Source organism: Netta rufina (assembly GCF_964035555.1).
Source record: "Netta rufina genome assembly, chromosome: 1".
NCBI classification, from domain to species: Eukaryota; Metazoa; Chordata; class Aves; order Anseriformes; family Anatidae; genus Netta; species Netta rufina.
Window position 1 is genome coordinate 162,228,926 of NC_140123.1, and position 19,731 is coordinate 162,248,656.

Below are 19,731 nucleotides of genomic sequence, written 5' to 3' on the forward strand. Positions count from 1 at the left end.
ACATTATAAGTACTCAATAAACAGTATTAGGACTATCCTCTAGGCATAAACTCTTTGCATGTGCAGCCAGGAGGAGTCTTTTCTTCATTTTTTGACTTGAAGCATAATTAGACTCCCTAAAAGCTATTGTAATCCTTGGAGAAATTCAGTAGCCTTTACCTCTATCCTACCCTCAATTCCATAACATACTGTCCTGGTTTCAGCTAGGATAGAGTTATCAGAGTAGCTGGTATGGTGTTTAGCTGCTGGCTGGGTTAAACCACAACACATATTAGCAGTATTAGTGTGAAAACTGTACTTGTTTCAGCAGATTCTGTCCCCTGCAGATAATTAGATGATAGGCTTACAGGGGTCATGGTATGATACAATTTCATATGCTCCCATAAGTTTATATTATAAAAAATATTAAACAGAACAGCATTAAATTTCCTTTAAGTAAATTATTTAATATAAGTGTTTGCTCTTTAAGAAATGCTTAAAACTGAGCATTATTTCTACTTAACCTTTTGTTTCTTTTTTTCTGTAGTGCCACCCTAGTGGATGCCTTATTGATCTCTGTATGCAAATGGGTATTATAATGGTGCTAAAGCAGACATGGAATAATTTCATGGAACTGGGTTACCCGTAAGTAAACATGTCTATGCTTTTGTAGGTAACAGAAGGATACTAAGTTTATTTTTTTGTTTGTTTTGTTTTTGTTTTTTTTCTGTGACCAGTTACATAAGAACAAGGTACAGTAGCCATTATAATAGAACATTTCCTTTAAGATAGATAGCTCTTAAGCTAGATTTCCAGGCTTGTAGAGATAGTTGTTGTAGGTTTTGTATGTTGAATATGGTTTGAAAAAAAAAAAGGAAAGTGTAATATAGATATTTACAAATAAATAATATGTGAGAAGCACTTGATTCCATTAAATCATATTCCCTGTTTCAAAACTCCTTAAAAATAATTGTAGGACCACTGTATTCCTTGCACAGGCAATATTGTATGTATCATTTTTTATCTATACCAGGAAATTCTAAATTGGATTTCTCCTTGCTGGGTGATAAAAGATGCCTGAAAGGGCAGGTATGAGCTGGAAAAAATGCACTGCTGGCATATGCACTCTCAGAGATAGAAAAATGTACTGACTGGTATGTAGACAAATTCCCTGGTAATCTTCTGGGTATTGTGGAGCTGTGCCCTAGCTATGAAGGTTGACAGTTATTCATTTTCTATTGGTTCATTTCTTATTGATTAGTATTTAATAAGCATGATTAATAGAGACGGTTGATGCTAGAGACTGTGGCAGATCATCAAGTGAAATTAGCAAGTGTGAAAATATAAGAGAGAGTTGACATTGTCAGAAAGTTTGCCCTTGCAAAGTTCTGCAGTTCGGAGGGATTTGCTTTGCTGCAGGATCCACAGCAGAGCTAGTGCAGAGGTTGGTACCTGAACTGCAGAATGTGTCACAGCAGTGATTTCGGGCAGCCTCTGCGGTGATCACATCCAGCCGTAACGAGAATGGAGTAAATGATTTAAATGCACAGAGTAATGGGCAATCAAGGTACTCAACATTCACTATTCATCTGCCTTCCCCAGTCAGTGCCGAGCGTGCTTCTCACCAGGATTTTGCAGCTGTTAGGGCTGGAGGAATTAGCAGGGTGGGGAGGGGGGAACAGCAGCAACAACACTGATCCTTCTTTTTCCGCTCCTAGACTCTTATCAGTTTTCATTAGATCTTTCTGCTACCTACTAATAGGGATTTTGAAACCCAATAATAACCACTGAAGAGAATTAAAGAAGGTGACAGAAGTAGATAAGAGGGGGTTGTTTAAGAACAAGTGCTTTAATAGGAATAAACTATTTTAAGTAAAGTCTGTCCCTTCATTTAGAGTCACAATACAAATGACACAGTCACAGAAATGTGAGAAGCTTAAACCTATTCTACTGGGAGATGTGTTTTCTCTCCAGCCCTTTCACACCACCTCTCTAGCCCTGATATGCTGCAAGCAAGCACATTTCCTCTTTGTATGAAAAAAACACTGTTATTTCTGCTAGGGGCATGATTGGAGCCAACACCACCACATGGATGGCCCGAGGATTTAGAGGCAACCCTCTAGTCTAGAACATCACTGCCCCTCCATGCATACACTGGCTATTGCCTGTCAAGTTCCAGTCAGTGCCAGCACTGTGCTACTCCAAAGCTGATAGCAGGAAGTGATTCTCCATAAGATAGTCCTAGAAGAGAATCCACAGCAGCCTGTTTTGAAGAGTGCTATTTTGCATCATTTCAGGGTGGCACTCCAGCCCTGGTGCTGGTGTGTGCTCCCACAGGGAACATGGAGGCATGCAGCAGGAGTGTCCAGTGCTGTCCAGGGCTACAGGTGTTCTTTAGCAACAGGAACTCCAGTGTCTGCTGTCTCATCTCACACTAATATGAATGGCATTGGCTTGTGTTTTGAAATTTCCACCAGAAATTTAAAAACTAGGTTTCAAAGGTATTAAAGAGATGCCCCTAGGTTTGGTGTGCAAGGGCCTTCATTGTTTCATAGTTCCATGTGTTCATACAAATGTTGGCATGTCAGTGTGGTGCTTCTGCTACATACAAACACCACCTCGAAACCTTCAAAAGCATTTGACATTTCGCTCCTGCACTATATCTACATTTGCAATAACTAGTAAACAAAGTAAAAATGATTGCTTCGTTTGGAGGAGGGAAATAGCAATCTCAAGTTGATATTATTCTTGGAAGAACACATATCAATATTAAAACCTTATTGCATTACATTACTCATATTTTGCTCAAATATAAATCAGTAAACAGACATCTCTTCGAATTTTACTGTCAGTCTTCAATATTCATAATACTGGTTATGGGTTTCTGCTCGCACAAAGGAGGAAATAACTGGGATCCATCTCAGAATATAGGTCTCCCACCCACCTCATCCTTCACTTTGCCTTTTTTGCAGGAATTCAGTTTTCAGCCCTCTTACCTTCTCATAGTCAGCACAAGAGAGGCAAAGGCCCATAATCATCAGTCACAACCATCTTCCATTCACAGGAATGGCCTTTTTAGCCTTTTTTTAACATTGATGACTGGCTGAATTATTTGGGTGAGTCAGCACCTTCTAACTTGCTGAGATGAAGGGGCCCACTGCAATTTTGGAGAAAAGCTCTTGTGTTGTTTTGCTTTCTATGCTAATTTTAGCTCATGTCCTTTGTTGGCCCAGTAAGTGCAATTCCTTGACCTGGAGAGGCAAAGGTGTTTACTACAAATGTGGGCACTCATTTCTATTCTGTCTCAGTCTCTCCTGTGCCCCTACACTTGCATTTCTTCAGGAACAGCATGTTTTCTCTGAAGTCCAGTTCAGTCTTCCCCTTCTGTGAGATGGAGAGCTCTCTTAAGTCTGCTGTTAATCTCTTGGCCACCACGTGTTGTCAGTAGTCCACACACTTCTTTCTGCCCCTTGTTTCTCTGAATGTTTGGCTGCAGACACTAATTACATTCAAGGTATCTCCTTCCCTTCCAGGATAGCTCAGGGACTGCCACCCCTACACAATGTAGAGCCATGCAGAGATGCCATCACACAGGAAGGGATCAAACATCATTAGCAGTCTGGTTACTGGTTTCTCATTTAGAGCTTAACTGTCTCCACACAACAATACATCCTGCATTATAAACAGACCCTGAAATGATTTGCCATTTTGTATAGGCAAAAATAAGCTAAATAAGTAATAAAAAGATGTCAAAATCCCTTTTTCATTAGAAACCCACTCCCAACATCCCACCAGCCTTATCTGTTTTCATACCTATTACACTGTGTCTTCAGCCACATGCATTAGTAATGCTCTGTTTTCCTATGAATTGGAAAATTCATTTTGCAAGGTATGTTGTGCACACTCAGCCTCTTCCAGTTTATCAATGAACAGTCAATAACAGTCTTTACTTGTTTTCTTTAATTTATTTGAAAATGTAGGCTAATTCAAAACTGGTGGACCAGGAGAAAACTACGGCAAGAGTATGGCACACAGAGAAAAACAAGCTTCCCACAGTGGGAAAAGGACTACAACCTGCAGCCTATGAATGCTTACGGACTCTTTGATGAATACCTAGAAATGAGTATGACACTGACCTTAGCTCTCTCTTTCACTAGATTTTAATGGTATTGCTTTTTTTTTCTTTTTTTTTTTTTTTTTTTGATGTGGGCTGGTGTACTTTTTAAACTATTGCTATATGGAGCCAAAGAGGCTGCAAAACAGTTCTTATTCTTACAAGTCAGGTAAGGGATGGGAGTGGGTTTCTAAGAGCCAAACCAAGTCAATGCAGCTAACCACACTGCTGCTGGTTTGCTAATCCCGCATTTATGACATGCTTCTGATTCTGGCTTTGTATGGGGAAGGTTGGTTTCTAAATAGCAGCCCATCTCTTCACCTCTATATGTTTCTGAAGGACTCTGCTGGGTTTTGCTTAAGGAAGTTCCCTGTATTGGGCTTTTATTTTAAACTGAATGGAACAGACTTGGATGCTTATGTTTAAAATTCACTGACATTTACTGCCTCACTTTTACAAATTAGCTTGCTGTCTAAAAGTATTGCTTTATCCAGAGGAAAGGGGAGAATAACTGCTGTAAAAAATGTTAAAGAACAAAAGACTTCTGCCCCGTGTGACTGAACCATGTATACCATGAAAGTTTTTTTCTTTTCTCCCTCACACAATTCTTTTCAAATTAATGACAAATTTGGGAGTCTGAAGACCTGCCTCTGGAAACTTACATAAGGTTTCAAACTGCTGCCTACTTATAATGTAAACCCTAATCTTTGCAAGTATTTAGAGATCCTAGTTGGTGCTGGAGTACAAGTGTAGATTTCTAAAAGCATAGATTATCCACCTCCAAACTCTTCTCCAAATTACAAAATCTGGATGTTGAAGTCCATTCTGGTCACTGATGTGCATTTGTTTTAGTCATCCTTGCTCTGAGATTTGGCAAAGAAGTTCTGCACAGTTGTCACAAGGTTATTGTATAGTACAGCATAATAAGGAATGTTTGTCTGTGTGATACTTCAGTATCTGAGAACATAGAATTAGAGCTCAATAGTTATACTGTGACCTTTCCCTTTCTTTCCTAGTTCTTCAGTTTGGGTTCACAACCATTTTTGTGGCAGCTTTTCCACTGGCACCACTTCTGGCCTTACTTAACAATATTATTGAAATTCGGCTTGATGCATACAAATTTGTCACCCAGTGGAGAAGACCTTTAGCTTCAAGAGCCAAAGATATAGGTGAGTTCTTTGTTACATGTGTGTGCTATTTTTAGGGCAAAATACTGACCACTTCAAGTAAGAGCAGATTAAGGAATTTTCAGTCTTCTTCCACATTAACAATATACAATTTGACTGTCCCAAAAAGCAGGGAAAAAAAGAAAAAAGAAAAAAGAAAAAGAAAGAAAAACAAACAAAACAAAATTCTTGTAATGACTTTCTGGGTGACTTAACAGCCAAAATGCTTTAATGAAGTGATCAGTGTTCTCTGCAGGTTTCTTATTGTGGCAGACACACTATCTGAACACAGAACACAGAGCAGCAGAAGCATCAAAGTCAAGTTAAAGCAGCCTCCATTTGATAAGGTTACTGTGTGTTTTCTATTTACCTGGCCAAAAATGTCACCTGTGACTTAGTGGCTATGTTCACTAGGTCCACTGGCATGAGACAGGATGGGTCTAAATCACAAGAGACTACTTGTCCTCAGTGAGGAATGACTACACTGCTAAATACAGGGTTCACATAACTTTGAGGTCACTCATCTGTACACTGCTGCAAGGACTCTCTGGACACATATTGATTATAAATCTCCTCCATCCTTCCAGCGTGCAAAAGCAGAAGGACGCGATAAAGCAAACTTAATTTGCCCAATGCTGAATTCCTGGTATCTTTGGAGGGGTAAATAGGATACTTCACTGCCCAACTGCACTGCAAAAAAGAGCAGCCCTCCCAGTGAAATAGCAGAATCCCAGGTTTCTGCTCTCAGAGAGCTCTACCATCTACCTCAAATCTATGTCTGAGAAAAGCCTCGTGGGTGAACATTGTCGCTCTGTGAGGTGTTCAGCCAGTACACAGCATACACAGCAGACAATTTCTGAAAAGACAGTTATATAATTTAAATAATGAAAGCACAGAAAAATGGTTGTTGGGTTTTTGGTTTGGTTTGGGTTTTGCTTTTTTTTTTTTTTTTTTTTTTTCAGGCAGATTCAGGTGTTGTTTCTCAAAATGTGTTGTATTTGGTCCCTATTCAGAAAAGGTTTTAGGGATAGCATGATGCCTCATTAAAATCAATGGGTACATCTAACTTGCCTTTGATTATTTCTCACTGATGGTCCTCATGATCAGAGTTGTGTCTGTACCACAAGATCTGTCAGGCAGTTAAAACTGAACATACCGGGGACCACGTGCCACAATATAGCATTAGCATGGTATGAATATTTTGATACAGAGAGATATGTACTGACCAGCCATACACAAGTTATATGCAAGGCCTTTCTGGCCTTGCATATAATAGATTACATATACTCACAGCAGACACACTGTGTGAACGTATGCCACTGCAGATCCTCCTCAAAGGCTGGATAACCATCATCATAAGCAAGGAGGTTTACCATGTTTAAAACTGTCCACAGGGTTATGGGGTTTGCTGGAACTAAGATCTTCATGAGCATTGTTGCTGGCTTCATTGAGATAATTTGCAGGATAAACAAAATTCCTACCCAGTGGGAACATAAATCTTGTTCTCTGAGGTCCTACTGAAAATAAAAGAAAAAAGAAAAATAATTTTTAGTCAGTGACTCTGATAGAAACTACATAAGAAGGTTTTTGGACAGCTGCTTCAGAGCATGCAGTATTTGAAGTATTTTGGACCTTGTTTTTCCTGGAGCTAACATACCCTCCTTATTATACAGGAATCTGGTATGGGATTCTGGAAGGCATTGGAATTCTTTCTGTTATCACAAATGCATTCGTTATAGCTGTGACATCAGATTTCATCCCTCGACTTGTTTATGCTTACAAATACGGACCTTGTGCAGGCCAAGGAGAAGCTGGACAAAAGTAAGCTTTTCCCTAGGAAAACAGTTGTGCATGAAAAATCTCTTACTTCTTGAATAGATGTGACAGTACCGTCTGTGTATATACTGATTACACTAACCCATAAGTACTGTTTGTGCTTAGCTAGCAGATACTAGACATAGATATTGACACTTTGCATATTCATAGAGTGGCTTGCTGAGTGACAATAATCCATGACATTAATTCAAGGAAAGCATGGCAGAACTGTTGCAGAAATTTGGCATATCTAATAGTATGCTGCACAAGTTGCATTTCCTAGCTGGTATACATGGATAAAATCCTCTCTTCGTTCTGAAGCTGAGCAGATATTTATCAGTTATGGATTTGATTTAATCAGCATTTAAAACTTATTCATTAAGCTGTATTTCCTGTATTCAGTATGTGTTGTTCCAAAAAGTAGTGTCTAACAAGATGAAGCAGTTCCCAACTAATAAATCAAGATATACTTACAGAGCAAAGTAATTTGTCTTTCTTCTAAAACTAGAGTCCTTCGATTACATCTTTCAGGAGACATTTGTGAACTGAATCCCTGCTGCCTAAGTAAATTTTCTTTCAGTGTTGGTAAACACTGAGATTACTTTAGAGTGCACACACTGCCAGTAAGTATGAGTATAGCTGCTACATTGCAACTTGTAAAACCCAGGCTGTTGAGCAGGGGGAAGGCCACTGAATCCAGCTGACCACAGATAGACACATTTTGTAAACAATCTGCTAGCAGCTGCATTAGTAAGAACCTGCTGTTCAAAGAAACCCAAGCTTAACACGAAAGCTTACATTCAGCCGTTGGACTTAAGGCAGATTGATTTTTCTACCTTGCTATGGAAAGTGGTTTCTTCTGTCGCTGCTTTTTTGCCATCTTTTGATTGTCAATACTGTTTAACTGTACTGGCAGAAGAAGAGCAGTTGGTGTTGCAGTTCTTGATTAGCAATGCTGCTAACTTGCTGTCCTGAAAGGGGTCTGGCATTTTAGTAGGTGCCTGGGGAAATGTTCCTTTTATTTTCATGAAGAGTTAAAGACCCTTTGCTGGTAAGGTGTTTGGTCCGGTGCCAGTTTTTGCTTTGCTTGTGCTGTGACGAAGATCCATAGGACACTGAGGCACTGTCATCAATTTTTCCTGCTACTGATTTTCTCAGAGCCAATGCGCAGGACAAAAACAATGCCTTTAGAAATCTGATTTATGTAAGGAATCAAATGACTCACCGGTTTTGAAACTTGTTCTGCATAGGGAAAGTAGCTTGGCTCACAGAGGAAGCCCTTAACTTTTTACAAAACTCTTGTATGGTGTTATCACACCTTTGCTGGTTTTCTGAGTAAATTTCTCAGTTGAAACCATCAGATATTAATCCTGTGGAAGAGCCAACTAACATAAAAATTATATATGTCATCATTCTGGATATTGGTATTCATAACACTGTTACAAAAGCAGGAAGCTATTAAAAAATACACAGGAATATTGAATTTTCTCAAATTAAGGAGTCAAGACTAACCATGAGAGAGGTTCTCTTTTCTTTCCCAAGACATCTGTAGGTATTAGATCCATGTAACACCCAGTGATACTAGAAAAATATTGAGATTAAATTAAGTTCCAAATCCAATCACAATGGAGATTTTGACTCAAAGCTAAATGGTACTTAAATATAATTTCTGAGAGGTTTTAAAATCCACTGGGAGGCGGGGGGGGGGGGGGGGGGGAGGGGGGAGAAGGAAGAAAAAAGGGTCAACTCTAACTGTACAGCAAATGATATGATGGAGAATTTCTTAAAGCTTTTTGGACCTTTGGCAAAACAACCAGAAATAATAACCCAAATTTAAGCTTTCTGGTTTGGTAGTGCTGAATTGTAATGATAACAGTATTAGACCAAGTCCACCATATCAAGCCAAAGTGGATTTTTAAACATCTGTGTAGATCACCCAAGGCTGTTGGATACCCACAGTAGTTCTTAGCAGGACAAAATTGATTTTCAAATATACTTTAAAAGCAGATTTCACACCTCAGTTGCCTGACCTATCATTCCTCAGTTCAGATATGTGTCTAAATAACTGTAGATTTTTTCTAGAAGTCAAAGCAGTATTATAGCAGATCTGGTTCAATGGAGGTGTAAGAATCACTTTTTCTTGCTGTCTTAAACATCCCCATGGGTCAGAATTGCCTGGCAAAACTGTACCAACGGGGATACTTAGAAGCTATCCTTATGGTATCTAAATTTGTTCATCGATTTGAGAGAATTAACTATGTTTTGTGTGGTAATTATATTCGTCTTTTGGGTTCTAATACAGTATTTAAAGACAGTATGCAGTACTGTTTCATGGATGGCTAAGATTGTACCTCTTGCGGTGTTGCAAAATAGGTTTTAAATATCTTTCTGATTAGCTCAGTGCAGCATATAAATTATGCAAATGAAGATAGGTTGATTTGATCCATCCTTCACCCAGGCTCAAAATCTGGCAACACTTTATAATTCTGTTGATGGTCTCTTAGTTTAGATTTGTAGATGATTTGGGTCAAGTATATCAAGAACAGTGGGACAGCACTAAAAATAGATGGCCACAGTGGTGATGTGGCTGCTTATTTCAGGTTTTGCTAGCTGCAGTCTTTTCTTCTCAGTTGGCCAGAGAATTTAGCACTTTCTCATCCCCACTGCTCTGCAGCACGCTGAGCAGTGTATGTAGACTTATATGTGCTTGAACAGTACAGAGTGAAAAGTACAGTGCACGTGCCATATCTCTCTTCATCCTTATTAATACTAAATTTGAGCCTTCTTGTGACTCCTACAACTCCAGGCAATGCACATTCTCCTACTCAGTGTTCTCCAAACTCTGCCTAACCCTCCCAATGCTCAGCCACCCTGGGATCTGTTAATAATGAGTTCCTCTGATTAACAAGACATTTTGTAAAAAAAAAAAATAAAATAAAAATAAAATCATATTTCCCTTAGCTTGTTTTAGGTGTATTGCTATTCCATTTAATTTAATGTCCCTTTGTGCTTGTACCAAGTGGGTGACAGTGGGAATATTCTAATTATCTTCTAGGTGCCATTCATTATTTTCTAAGCCTCCCTTCTTTTCAAAGGTAACCAGTCCCAGTCTTCACCATTATCTTTGCCAATAAAAATCTGTCATTGCTTCACTTTTATTGTCCATCTGATCTAATTCAGAATTCTTTCATGCTGCCTCAGTACCCCTTTCAAATATTAATAAGCATCACAGTTAAACTGCGGATTTCATGAAACCCAGAGAACATCCTCCTAGGTGAAATAGTTAATGGAAAAACCTTGCTGTGTCTTGTCTAAAGGATTTTTTCCCCTCTAGGTGTATGGTTGGCTATGTTAATGCCAGTTTATCAGTATTTCTGGTGTCTGACTTTGAAAACCGCTCAGAACCTACATCAAATGGAAGTGAATTCTCTGGTTCACCATTAAAATACTGTAGGTAAGTATCTGATCAAAATACCTCTCTGCATTAAGACATTTCAAAGGAGAAACATCATGGTACATTTTGGGTTGAAACTTATTTTCAAAACTTTAAAAAAAAAAAAAAAAAAAAAAAAAAGGAAAGAAAAGAAAAGAAAAAACTGCTATTCAAAGATGCACTTGGCATACTTCTTGGTTGTTACCCACATTATTCCTTCCTTAGATGAAGAAGTTGAAAAGTGGATATCTGGGAGGTGTTCCTAATACAGGATTTGTATAATGTCATGGCTTGAATCAGATGCCACCGTCACGGAGAAATATGGTATCAAAAGGCCAATAATGGGTGACTGATTATATCAGATGAAGTTGTAATCAGATTTTATCATATCCTGTACAAGGAAGTCAACTAAAGATTGCATAGAAGTGACCACTTTGAGTTATTTCGCAGGTCTGTCTGGCATAAACAGAGTCTGTCCTAAGCTACCTTTATGAAACATCAAGTCTATCATTTCCTAACAGATGAATAGTTAATATGTTTGTCATTGCTTACAGGTGTAATTATTAGTAGTAATCATATGCTTCTGGTTTGAATCAGAATAAAATGAGCAGTTAATCATCTTTGTGTCTTCATCATTAGCCAGTAGATTGGGGAAATAGCAGTCTGAGACTGGCCTGTGATGAGAGACTTGCAACTGATTAATTTTAATGGTCCAGAGAATCAAAGTCTTAAATGGAGTCCCAGGCAAAAATAGCAAATGACAGATACTTTTGCCATTTTTCTATGGCAATACTACTTTACCAGCAAGAGTCCTGGTAGCTGCAGGTACAAGTAGCCCCAGTATTTTTCACTTTGAAAAAATAATATACACATTCATGAGTACCTCAAGAAAAAGATACTCTGTGATACAGCAAAAGTTAATGATATCCTGTGATATTGTGGCATTTTTATTAGTACTAATATGTAGAAGTGATGTAGCATAGTGAGTGCTGTGTGTGTATGTGACATTAATGGTTTCATTTAAATAACTGATACTTAAGACTCTGACAAAACTTATTTTTCAGGAAGATATTCCTAATGTTGAATCCATAGATAATATTTTCTGTGGAGCAGAGCTGCTTTCTGAATACTTCTTTCCACATAGTTTGCCATGACACATTTTAACAACGTTTTTGGATTCTGATAATTTTTTTCTCCCTCTTTAATTTCTTTCTTCCCCAACTTCAAGCATGAGGTTGCTGCCACTTAAAGCCAGTGGTAGAAAACTCATCAATAAATGCAAAAGTTGTCCCCTCAATATCCCATACATAAAATGCTATTAAAACTGTTGCCATAAATCTCTAGAAGATAAATCTGTTCTTGGTGGGACACTGAATTGTTATGTATATCTACCCTTGAAAGAAAGTGAACATCTTACTTTCTTTAGCTGTGTTTATCAGCTACTTAGCCCATCTGAATTCTGCTAAAGCATCAGTCATTTTAATTGCATTTTAAGCCAGGTATTGATAGTGAGGTAAGGAAATATGTCCTGCTGTAGTGTGGGCACTTTTCCAGGAAGGCAGTCTGTCTGAAAAAAACAAAAAAAAAAAAAACAAAAAAAAAAAACAGTGGTCATATTCTGTTAACTCATCTAGAACCCAGACGATGCCATGCTATTCTGGTTGTTTATAAAATGTTTCCCCATTTCATCCTATGTAGTGTGTGCTTCCTAACATGGAGACACACTCTACTGACTTGGGACTTTTGTCCAGGGGCTTCTGTTTTCAGGATGCTTAGGATATTGTAAAACATCCTAACCTATGAAGTCAGAGTGCCATTTGCAGAAGGGAAGATCATCTCAGATTTAAGAACTTGCACTGGAGATAATACAATTCAATAGGGTTTTGTTCCTGACTTAGACATCAAGACAGTGTATTTCATTTAGTGTAGCACCCTCTGCAATCTAAGGTGAATCTTCAGGGAGAAATGTGCATTATCTCTAATAGAGATGAAATAACAATTTGTTTCTTTTGTTCATCTGTGTTTTCTTTAGTTTCTTAAAACTAACTTATATATAGGATTAGGGGAATTTTTTATAATGATTTTTCTGTCCCATGTAGGAAACAAATTAAGGAGAATACAATTTTTCTACTACTTTTAAATTGTTTCTGTAATAATATTTTGGAATTCTCATGTTGCTAATAGAAATATGTTGCAGCAGGGTAGGAGCTTACTAAATAAAATACTTTACCTGTCTTTCAGGTACAGAGACTACCGAGACCCTCCTCACTCCCCAGTGCCCTATGGCTACACACTGCAGTTCTGGCATGTCCTAGCAGCACGGTTGGCTTTCATTATTGTATTTGAGGTCAGTGACCATTCAGGTGACAAGTCTTTATAACAAAAACAACAAAATGGAACAAATTTCCATTTGAAGCTTTTTCATTGAGCTGTTCCATGATGCCACCTCTTAAGCTTCTTGTGTTACTTTCTGCTATTTGCATTGTGCTTTATATTCTCCTATCTGTTTTCTGAACAGTCACAAGTATTTAGGTTTTAATAAACAGGGGAATGCAACAATTTAAAAGCTATAACAGTGACGTGCAAAGGAGAAAGAAATGATGCTTTTAATTATTTTTTGAGTTTTGGCATTAGTACCCTAGTTAGGCTGTAAAGATGTATGTGGGCTAGTGAGTGAGTAAGTAGTATGGAGCATAATAAGAAAAGATAAAATTTGAACAAGTGAAAAATGAAGATAGTGTAAGTTACAGTATTTATTCATTTAGCTTTTTTCTCTATTTTAAATACCAGTCATTTCCACAGAATGATTAGCATCACAAAGCTGAAGATGATAAAAAAGATTAAATGTCTTTGCCAATGTTCATAATACTAGTACTTACTGTCACTATCTCAAAAATATTTAAAACAAACCAGAGAAAACCCAGCTTCACATGGCTGGTAATCCCATCCTGATTTTGAATAAGAGAGAGAGGAAGGTAGATAAATAAGCCATGATCATTTACAAAATAAGGTGCAACTCATAAGGCCTAAATTTCAGGTGCCTGAATATTTCCTGTCAGAACCCAGGTGCTCAGCACAAGCAGTTTGAGATGCATTTTATACTGTGCAGAAGCCAAACGGGGAACAAAACAACAACAACAAAAAAAAAATAACTACTCTTCTACTCTTTACTCAATCCTCTTCTCTGAAATCATAGCAACAGGGCTTCCAACATAGATATGGAAGTTGTAATCACCATAAATTATTGGCATACTGTTCATGAATACATACTGCATTTCTGACTCACATTGCTGTGTAAATTAATTCAGCACCTCTTTTAGACAGAACATTTGAGCTTTTGAGTTAGAAGAAAAGTGAAGGGGAAACCTCTTCTAGATTATTTCTTGCCTTGGGTTGTCTTGGTAGCTCAGCAGAAGTCCAAGTGAATTCCCCTGACTCTAGTTTTCAGCACTCCCCAAACAAAGGTGGAATACAACATCACAGGCTGGCATCTCTCCTTGCCCCATGATGGGCTTACTAATTGGAGACCAGTCCTATGTAGATCAGCTTTTCTGTGAACTCTGCCATGCTCAGGAAAACATTGGGGGTGGGCAAAGATTTCATAGAGGCCTGGTGGGCTTTATCTCTTTGTTTCCTGAGCTGTCCATACTGAGAGCGAGGGTACCCTTTCCCAAAAAGGACTACAAGAATGGCCTTGGCAGGTCAGCCTAAGGAGTTTTGAAATTGAAGAGAGACTAGTTTTTTGACACACATAGGTATACAGGTTGTTGGAGATCTTCAAAAGCCATTTGGACACGGTCCTGGCTCCATGGGCCTCCTCCAGATGGCCCTGCCTGAGCAGGGGAGTTGGACAGGATGACCTCCAGAGACCCCTTCCAACCTGAACCATTCTGTGATGCTGTGTAAAGGCAGCGTGGAATAAGGACAAAGGTAACTGCAGCAAGACAAATCAGTCCTGCTGAAGTCTCGGTGCCCAGCCAAATGTGCAGCCTGTTGTGGAATAGCTTTTTGGACAATGCTTGCACAAGAGAACTGACTTTGTTTTGCTCCAGCCAAAGCCATAGACTGGCTCATGGCTGTCTCCCTCAGCAGAGACCACTCCATTTCCTGGCACTGCAAACCACTTCCTTAAATATCTCTTTGAAATCATAAAGGTAATTGCAGCAGAAACAATACCCGTCTTTCGCTATGGAAAACACTGATAGACATATTGTGTTTGCCACAGCAGTTACAGTAGAAGATTGCACTAAGAGGTAAGAGATTCAAGACAGGTTGTTGTTGTTTTTTCACAAATTAAGTAACTACTTCAGCTCAGACAACCATTTGACACTTTTGAGCAAGTGTATGTAATTATTTCTGGCTATCTTGGCCTCCCTCAAAAACAAAAAGTACTTCCTATCACTGTAAGATGAATTATTTGTCCAGGCTAAACTGAGAGTTCAGTGAAAAAGCTATGACTGAAGAAGCTTTTTTTTTTTTCTTTTCTTTTCTTTTTTTTTTTTTTCTTTTTAGATTTGGAATACAAACAGCAATTAAGGTATTGAAGGTTTGAGTTTTTGTTTGTTTGTTTGTTTCTCATGAGGGAAGAATATATGGGAAAATATGTTACATTTTCTTTTCAGTGCCTTTCAAAGGAAGCGTTCTGGTTGGAGAAGAAGTACTTTTATTTCTCCAATCTGGAATGAGTGTTCTTGCTGAGACAGAGGATTTGGGTTTCTCAGCACCTCCTCTCAAGTGTGTAAATCTCCTAGCACCATCTTTGATCAATCAAAAGAGGACACCAGAGCTGTCCTCCCCTATCACACTCAAGCTTTGCTGTGGCATGCCTAAAACACAAGAACACAGGGGACAAAAATCACCTTGTGTTTAATTGGGATATTGGGATGTTTAATAAATAGCAATATGCCTTTGGATTAGAGATACACAGTGTAAGAAAAATAAATAAATAAAAAAAAAAAAAACACTTTGTTTTGTATGGGTAACATTGCTTCCAGTACTGATGCAATGGTTTTCCAGCAACAGGAAAGTATTATATCATTTAATCTTCCTCCTCCTGCAGAGGAATCCGCTAATACCAGTCCCTGCCCAGACAACCTTACTGTTTGAACACAGAGGTCATCCAACAGTTTCGAGGCTTCATTTGGGCCGAGCTGCTCTTGACCTTTGCTGAGATCCATAGTTCATTGACTTTGGAGTTTTTGCGGGGGAAAATCTTCATGATTTGGTTTCTTCAGATTTAGTAATGCTTTAGTTCCAACACAGCATCTTTATGTGAATTGGAAGGAAGGGGTTTTCAGGAGATATGGAAAGTACTTGTTTTCTTAAGATTTTCATTCTTCACCTTTTTTTTCTTTTTTTTTTTTTTTTTTTCACAGCACCTTGTCTTTTGCATAAAGCACCTGATTTCCTACTTAATCCCAGATCTCCCAAAAGACCTGAGGGATCGGATGAGGAGAGAAAAATACCTGATTCAGGAAATGATGTACGAAGCAGAATTAGAACGTCTACAGAAGGAACGAAAGGAAAGAAAGAAGAATGGAAAATCTTATCACAATGAGTGGCCATGATGGGGTGAGGAAGAAACTGCTTAAAAGAAGATAGGAATTCTGTTTATTAAAAAAAATCCTGGTTTTCTGCAGTGAAAGAGGAATAGTCAATCACTGTTGTGTGCACTTATCACAAGTGTGCCCATGGTTAACATGGCGCATACTGTGATAAATCTTTTGAAATTAGGGGTCTTACAAGGCTTAGTCTTCTCCAGAGCTAACATTGCCATGAGCAGAGCAGACCAATGAGTAAGTCTCTGCACTCTTTCCAGGAAGCTCCCATGCATGACTTAAGTTCAGGGTCCTGAACTTTAAAGCAATTATATATCTTATAGTGCTTTACAGAACCTAGTGATCTCATGGCTCCTGCTCATGACCGAGCTGCTATTTCATAGCCAATGACTGCACATTAACAACACAACAGTACGTGTCCACATGTGTGGCCAGCACCTGCAGCGTATGCATGGCAGTGATGCCCTCTCCCATGGTGGACTAAGCTGCGTTAGCTTGCATTTACCATCAGTTAAAGTCACATATGTGGACTGTTTCTATAACTTCAACAGTACCTAAGTATTTTTAGGAGGATATGCTTGATCATGAGTCCAATCAGCTGGTCTAACAGTTCTGAAAAAATTTGTGTGCAGAAGTGCTGGCAGACAGCTATCCAAATGTGGCCAGAGGTGACTAACTGTAGTGTCACTTATTTGGAAGTATTATTGTGAAAGGTTGGTAACAAGTTTTAAATGTTTGAACTGTGCCTTTTCAGCTGCAGGACTGTCTGAAGGAAACAAATCGGGTTAGGACATCTTGCCCAAAATTGCCCATGTAGTCAATCACCAGACCACACCTAGGCCCCATCAGGAATTAGGGTGTACGATACACATAACAGCAGACAGTCTGTCTTAAAGAGCTAAGTGGGGGGGGGGGAAAGAAAAAAAGAAAAAAAAAAAAAGATGAACAAGGTCAGCAGAACAAGAGAACACAGTCATTCAAAATCTTGGCTCTTGTAACTTTTTCTTTATTCCTCTTTGTTATCTAAGGAGGGGAGTAGTGGGAAACAACCAGACTGATAACACAAAATGGCTTGAAATCCTTCATGCAGAACAATTCTACACAGGCTGTAGAATTAGATTTGGCTGAAATGGGCCACTGTTTATATCCTTTTACAAATCATTTAGCATTAAGAAATTAAAGAATTTGCTAACCATTAGCCCAAAATAGGAGAGTTGTAAGTCTGAAGACTGCTGAAGTGTTGGATGGAGCAACATGAATCAAAAGGCTGAGTGTTGTGAAAGTCCTACCACCTCTTGTCTCAAAGTGATTCTTGCAGAATGTGCAGCGGCATACTCAGCCACAACATTTCTTCATGAAGAGGTTCAAAAGCCAAGACTGTAAGAAGACAGGTGGAAGTAGATGTACGTCTTGGTGATGATACAGCTAGATACAAAGTCCTGGAGCTGATCAATTCACTTTACCCTTTTCCAATGACTGGAGCTCCATCAGAAATATCAAGGAATATTGACCTTGTTAGTCTGAAGGTGTTTAAGAAGGAGGAAAAATCGGCAAATTGTTCCTACAAGTTCCTCTAGAAACCATTTGACAGAAGGGCTAAAATTTGCCCTTCTGGAGTGAGCACACAGTGGTCGGAATCCTCAGACTCCACAAGACATCAGGACCACTTGCACATATTGCCAAATTAGATCCATCAACTTCTTTCCACTGCAGGGTAGAACTGTGCTACTTCTATGGGAAAGAAAGTTTTAATAAAAGGTAATACGTCTTAGTGGAAGAAAATGTTTGCACGCTGATCTCTGTAGAGCCACTGCCTGCCTACCCTTTGCTTCCTTGCAATAAGGTACAGCCTCCACTAGTGACTGTCATCCTACCTGAAGAGGATAAATGCCACAGCAGCTCCCATTATCAGGCACTCCTGGCCCAGGCTTGGTGTTCCCATGAGGCAGCGTAGTCACTGAAGGGGTTTCAGGATGAATCTGTTCTGTGTTGACTTGGTGCCAAAATGAATGAGGAAGACAACTAATGGTTATGGGGTGTATTTCTGCCTAACAAGCAAGTGAACTTGTTTGTTCATCTTTGCTTCAGCAGCTGTGGACACAGCCCATATGGGCAGTACAGAAATGGGGATATTGTGTCTCTGTAAATAGGGGGTGGAGGTTAGGCAATGGCATCCTTTGATACACACATGCCAGATGGGTTAGTATTTACCATCCACCACCTACGGGTGTCTATTGCACTTGCAATCTGGATGCTCTCAAGCAGGATCACCATGCAAAATCACATTCAGACCAAATTTGCTCGATCAATCGGATTAGATTGCATACCCTCTGTTTAATATCTAAATTAACAGACGACTAGCTTAGGAAATGTTTGCTAAGTAGTAAAATGAGTTGTGAGTCATGCATAAAATCAGTCTCACCCAAATGAGTGCAAAGCTTTGCCAACTCCTGCAGGAAGATAAAGCTTTGTCACTGGAGATCTCAGTAACTTCCCAGTAACTTCCCAGAACGAATTGAAATCTAGTAGAATATAAGTTGACTTCCATTCTGGAGGAATCACAGCAATATATTGTGTCAAAACAAATAAAGTGCATCAAAAATACAATACATACAAATTGCTTTTGGTAGAAGTTTTCAACATAGCTACATTGTGATGAATTTTCATGACACTACCTTGCTAGAGGTTGCATCCTGTTCTGTTCAAGCCGAGAATGTGAGTTGGCTGTTTACCAAGCTTGTGTTGAGCATGATGCTGAAAGGGGCTCTGACCTCCCTGGCAGTTCCTGAGTACATTTCTGTCACTTAATGTTGACCAGTCACCCCACTGATGTTTCAGTGCTTCAGAATAGATTTCCCTTTAGTCCTTCAAAGCTATGTAGCGGAACACTCAGGAAAGACAACCTCTTTCTATTTATTTCATTAGTTAGGAAAATATAATACAAGCAATAGGCTAATGATAATAAATGGAATTTTAAATGGTCTCTAGATAGCAAATTTATGTCATTCCCTTCTTTCTGATCTGATGACGGGTTTTGTTTAAACCTCCAGGTGACAGTCCTATATGTTGTTTACTTACTCAAGCTCCAAGAGAGCACTACCTTCAAAGGAATGAGAAAAAGTGCAACCTCAATGCATGCCACAGACATTTTCCATAGCAAGCAGGACAGCACACATCAAAGGATTTACTGTGAAATCATCCTGCAATCAGCATAGATTGATCTCAATAGACCACTCTTGACAGCAAGCATGTACTTCATGAGCAGTTACACACCAGTTTTTAAAACCAAGGAAAAAACTGTATATTGGGACTGTTTTTCAGCCTGTTTGCTACGTTTTTTGCATTCTGTCCCATATTGGTTTTACAAATCTTAGAAGAAATGTAAATGAACAACCTGGATACTTTAACAAAAGAAAAAGCCTAAGTATAGAACATCATCTGTGTTCAAACCACCAAATATTACAATGGAATCCCTGTTTACAAATCAGTTCTTTCTTTATTTAAAGTCTTTCTGATGGAAGTTATGTTATTTACCATATATATATAATATATATATAAAGTATATAGAGAGATTGTTTATTTGTAAATAGAAAAAAATCCTATGAAGAAGAATGTCAAGTTTTCACACTTTAAAAAAAATCATCAACATAAAGCCATGTTTAATGC

The 19,731-nt window shown here is 38.7% G+C and overlaps 1 protein-coding gene across 1 annotated transcript in view; it reads left to right on the forward strand.

The window, feature by feature from the left end:
* Positions 1-16,074, forward strand: part of ANO4 (anoctamin 4) — a gene marked incomplete at both ends in the record, with an annotated part of 124,073 nt that extends 107,999 nt beyond the window's left edge. The window contains 7 exons of the mRNA XM_084287253.1: positions 527-624; positions 3,960-4,102; positions 5,110-5,262; positions 6,933-7,080; positions 10,409-10,528; positions 12,749-12,854; positions 15,883-16,074. Coding sequence (XP_084143379.1) covers positions 527-624; positions 3,960-4,102; positions 5,110-5,262; positions 6,933-7,080; positions 10,409-10,528; positions 12,749-12,854; positions 15,883-16,074 — 960 coding nt within the window. The remainder of the gene's footprint in view (positions 1-526; positions 625-3,959; positions 4,103-5,109; positions 5,263-6,932; positions 7,081-10,408; positions 10,529-12,748; positions 12,855-15,882) is intronic.
* Between the last annotated feature and the right edge of the window lie 3,657 nt (positions 16,075-19,731).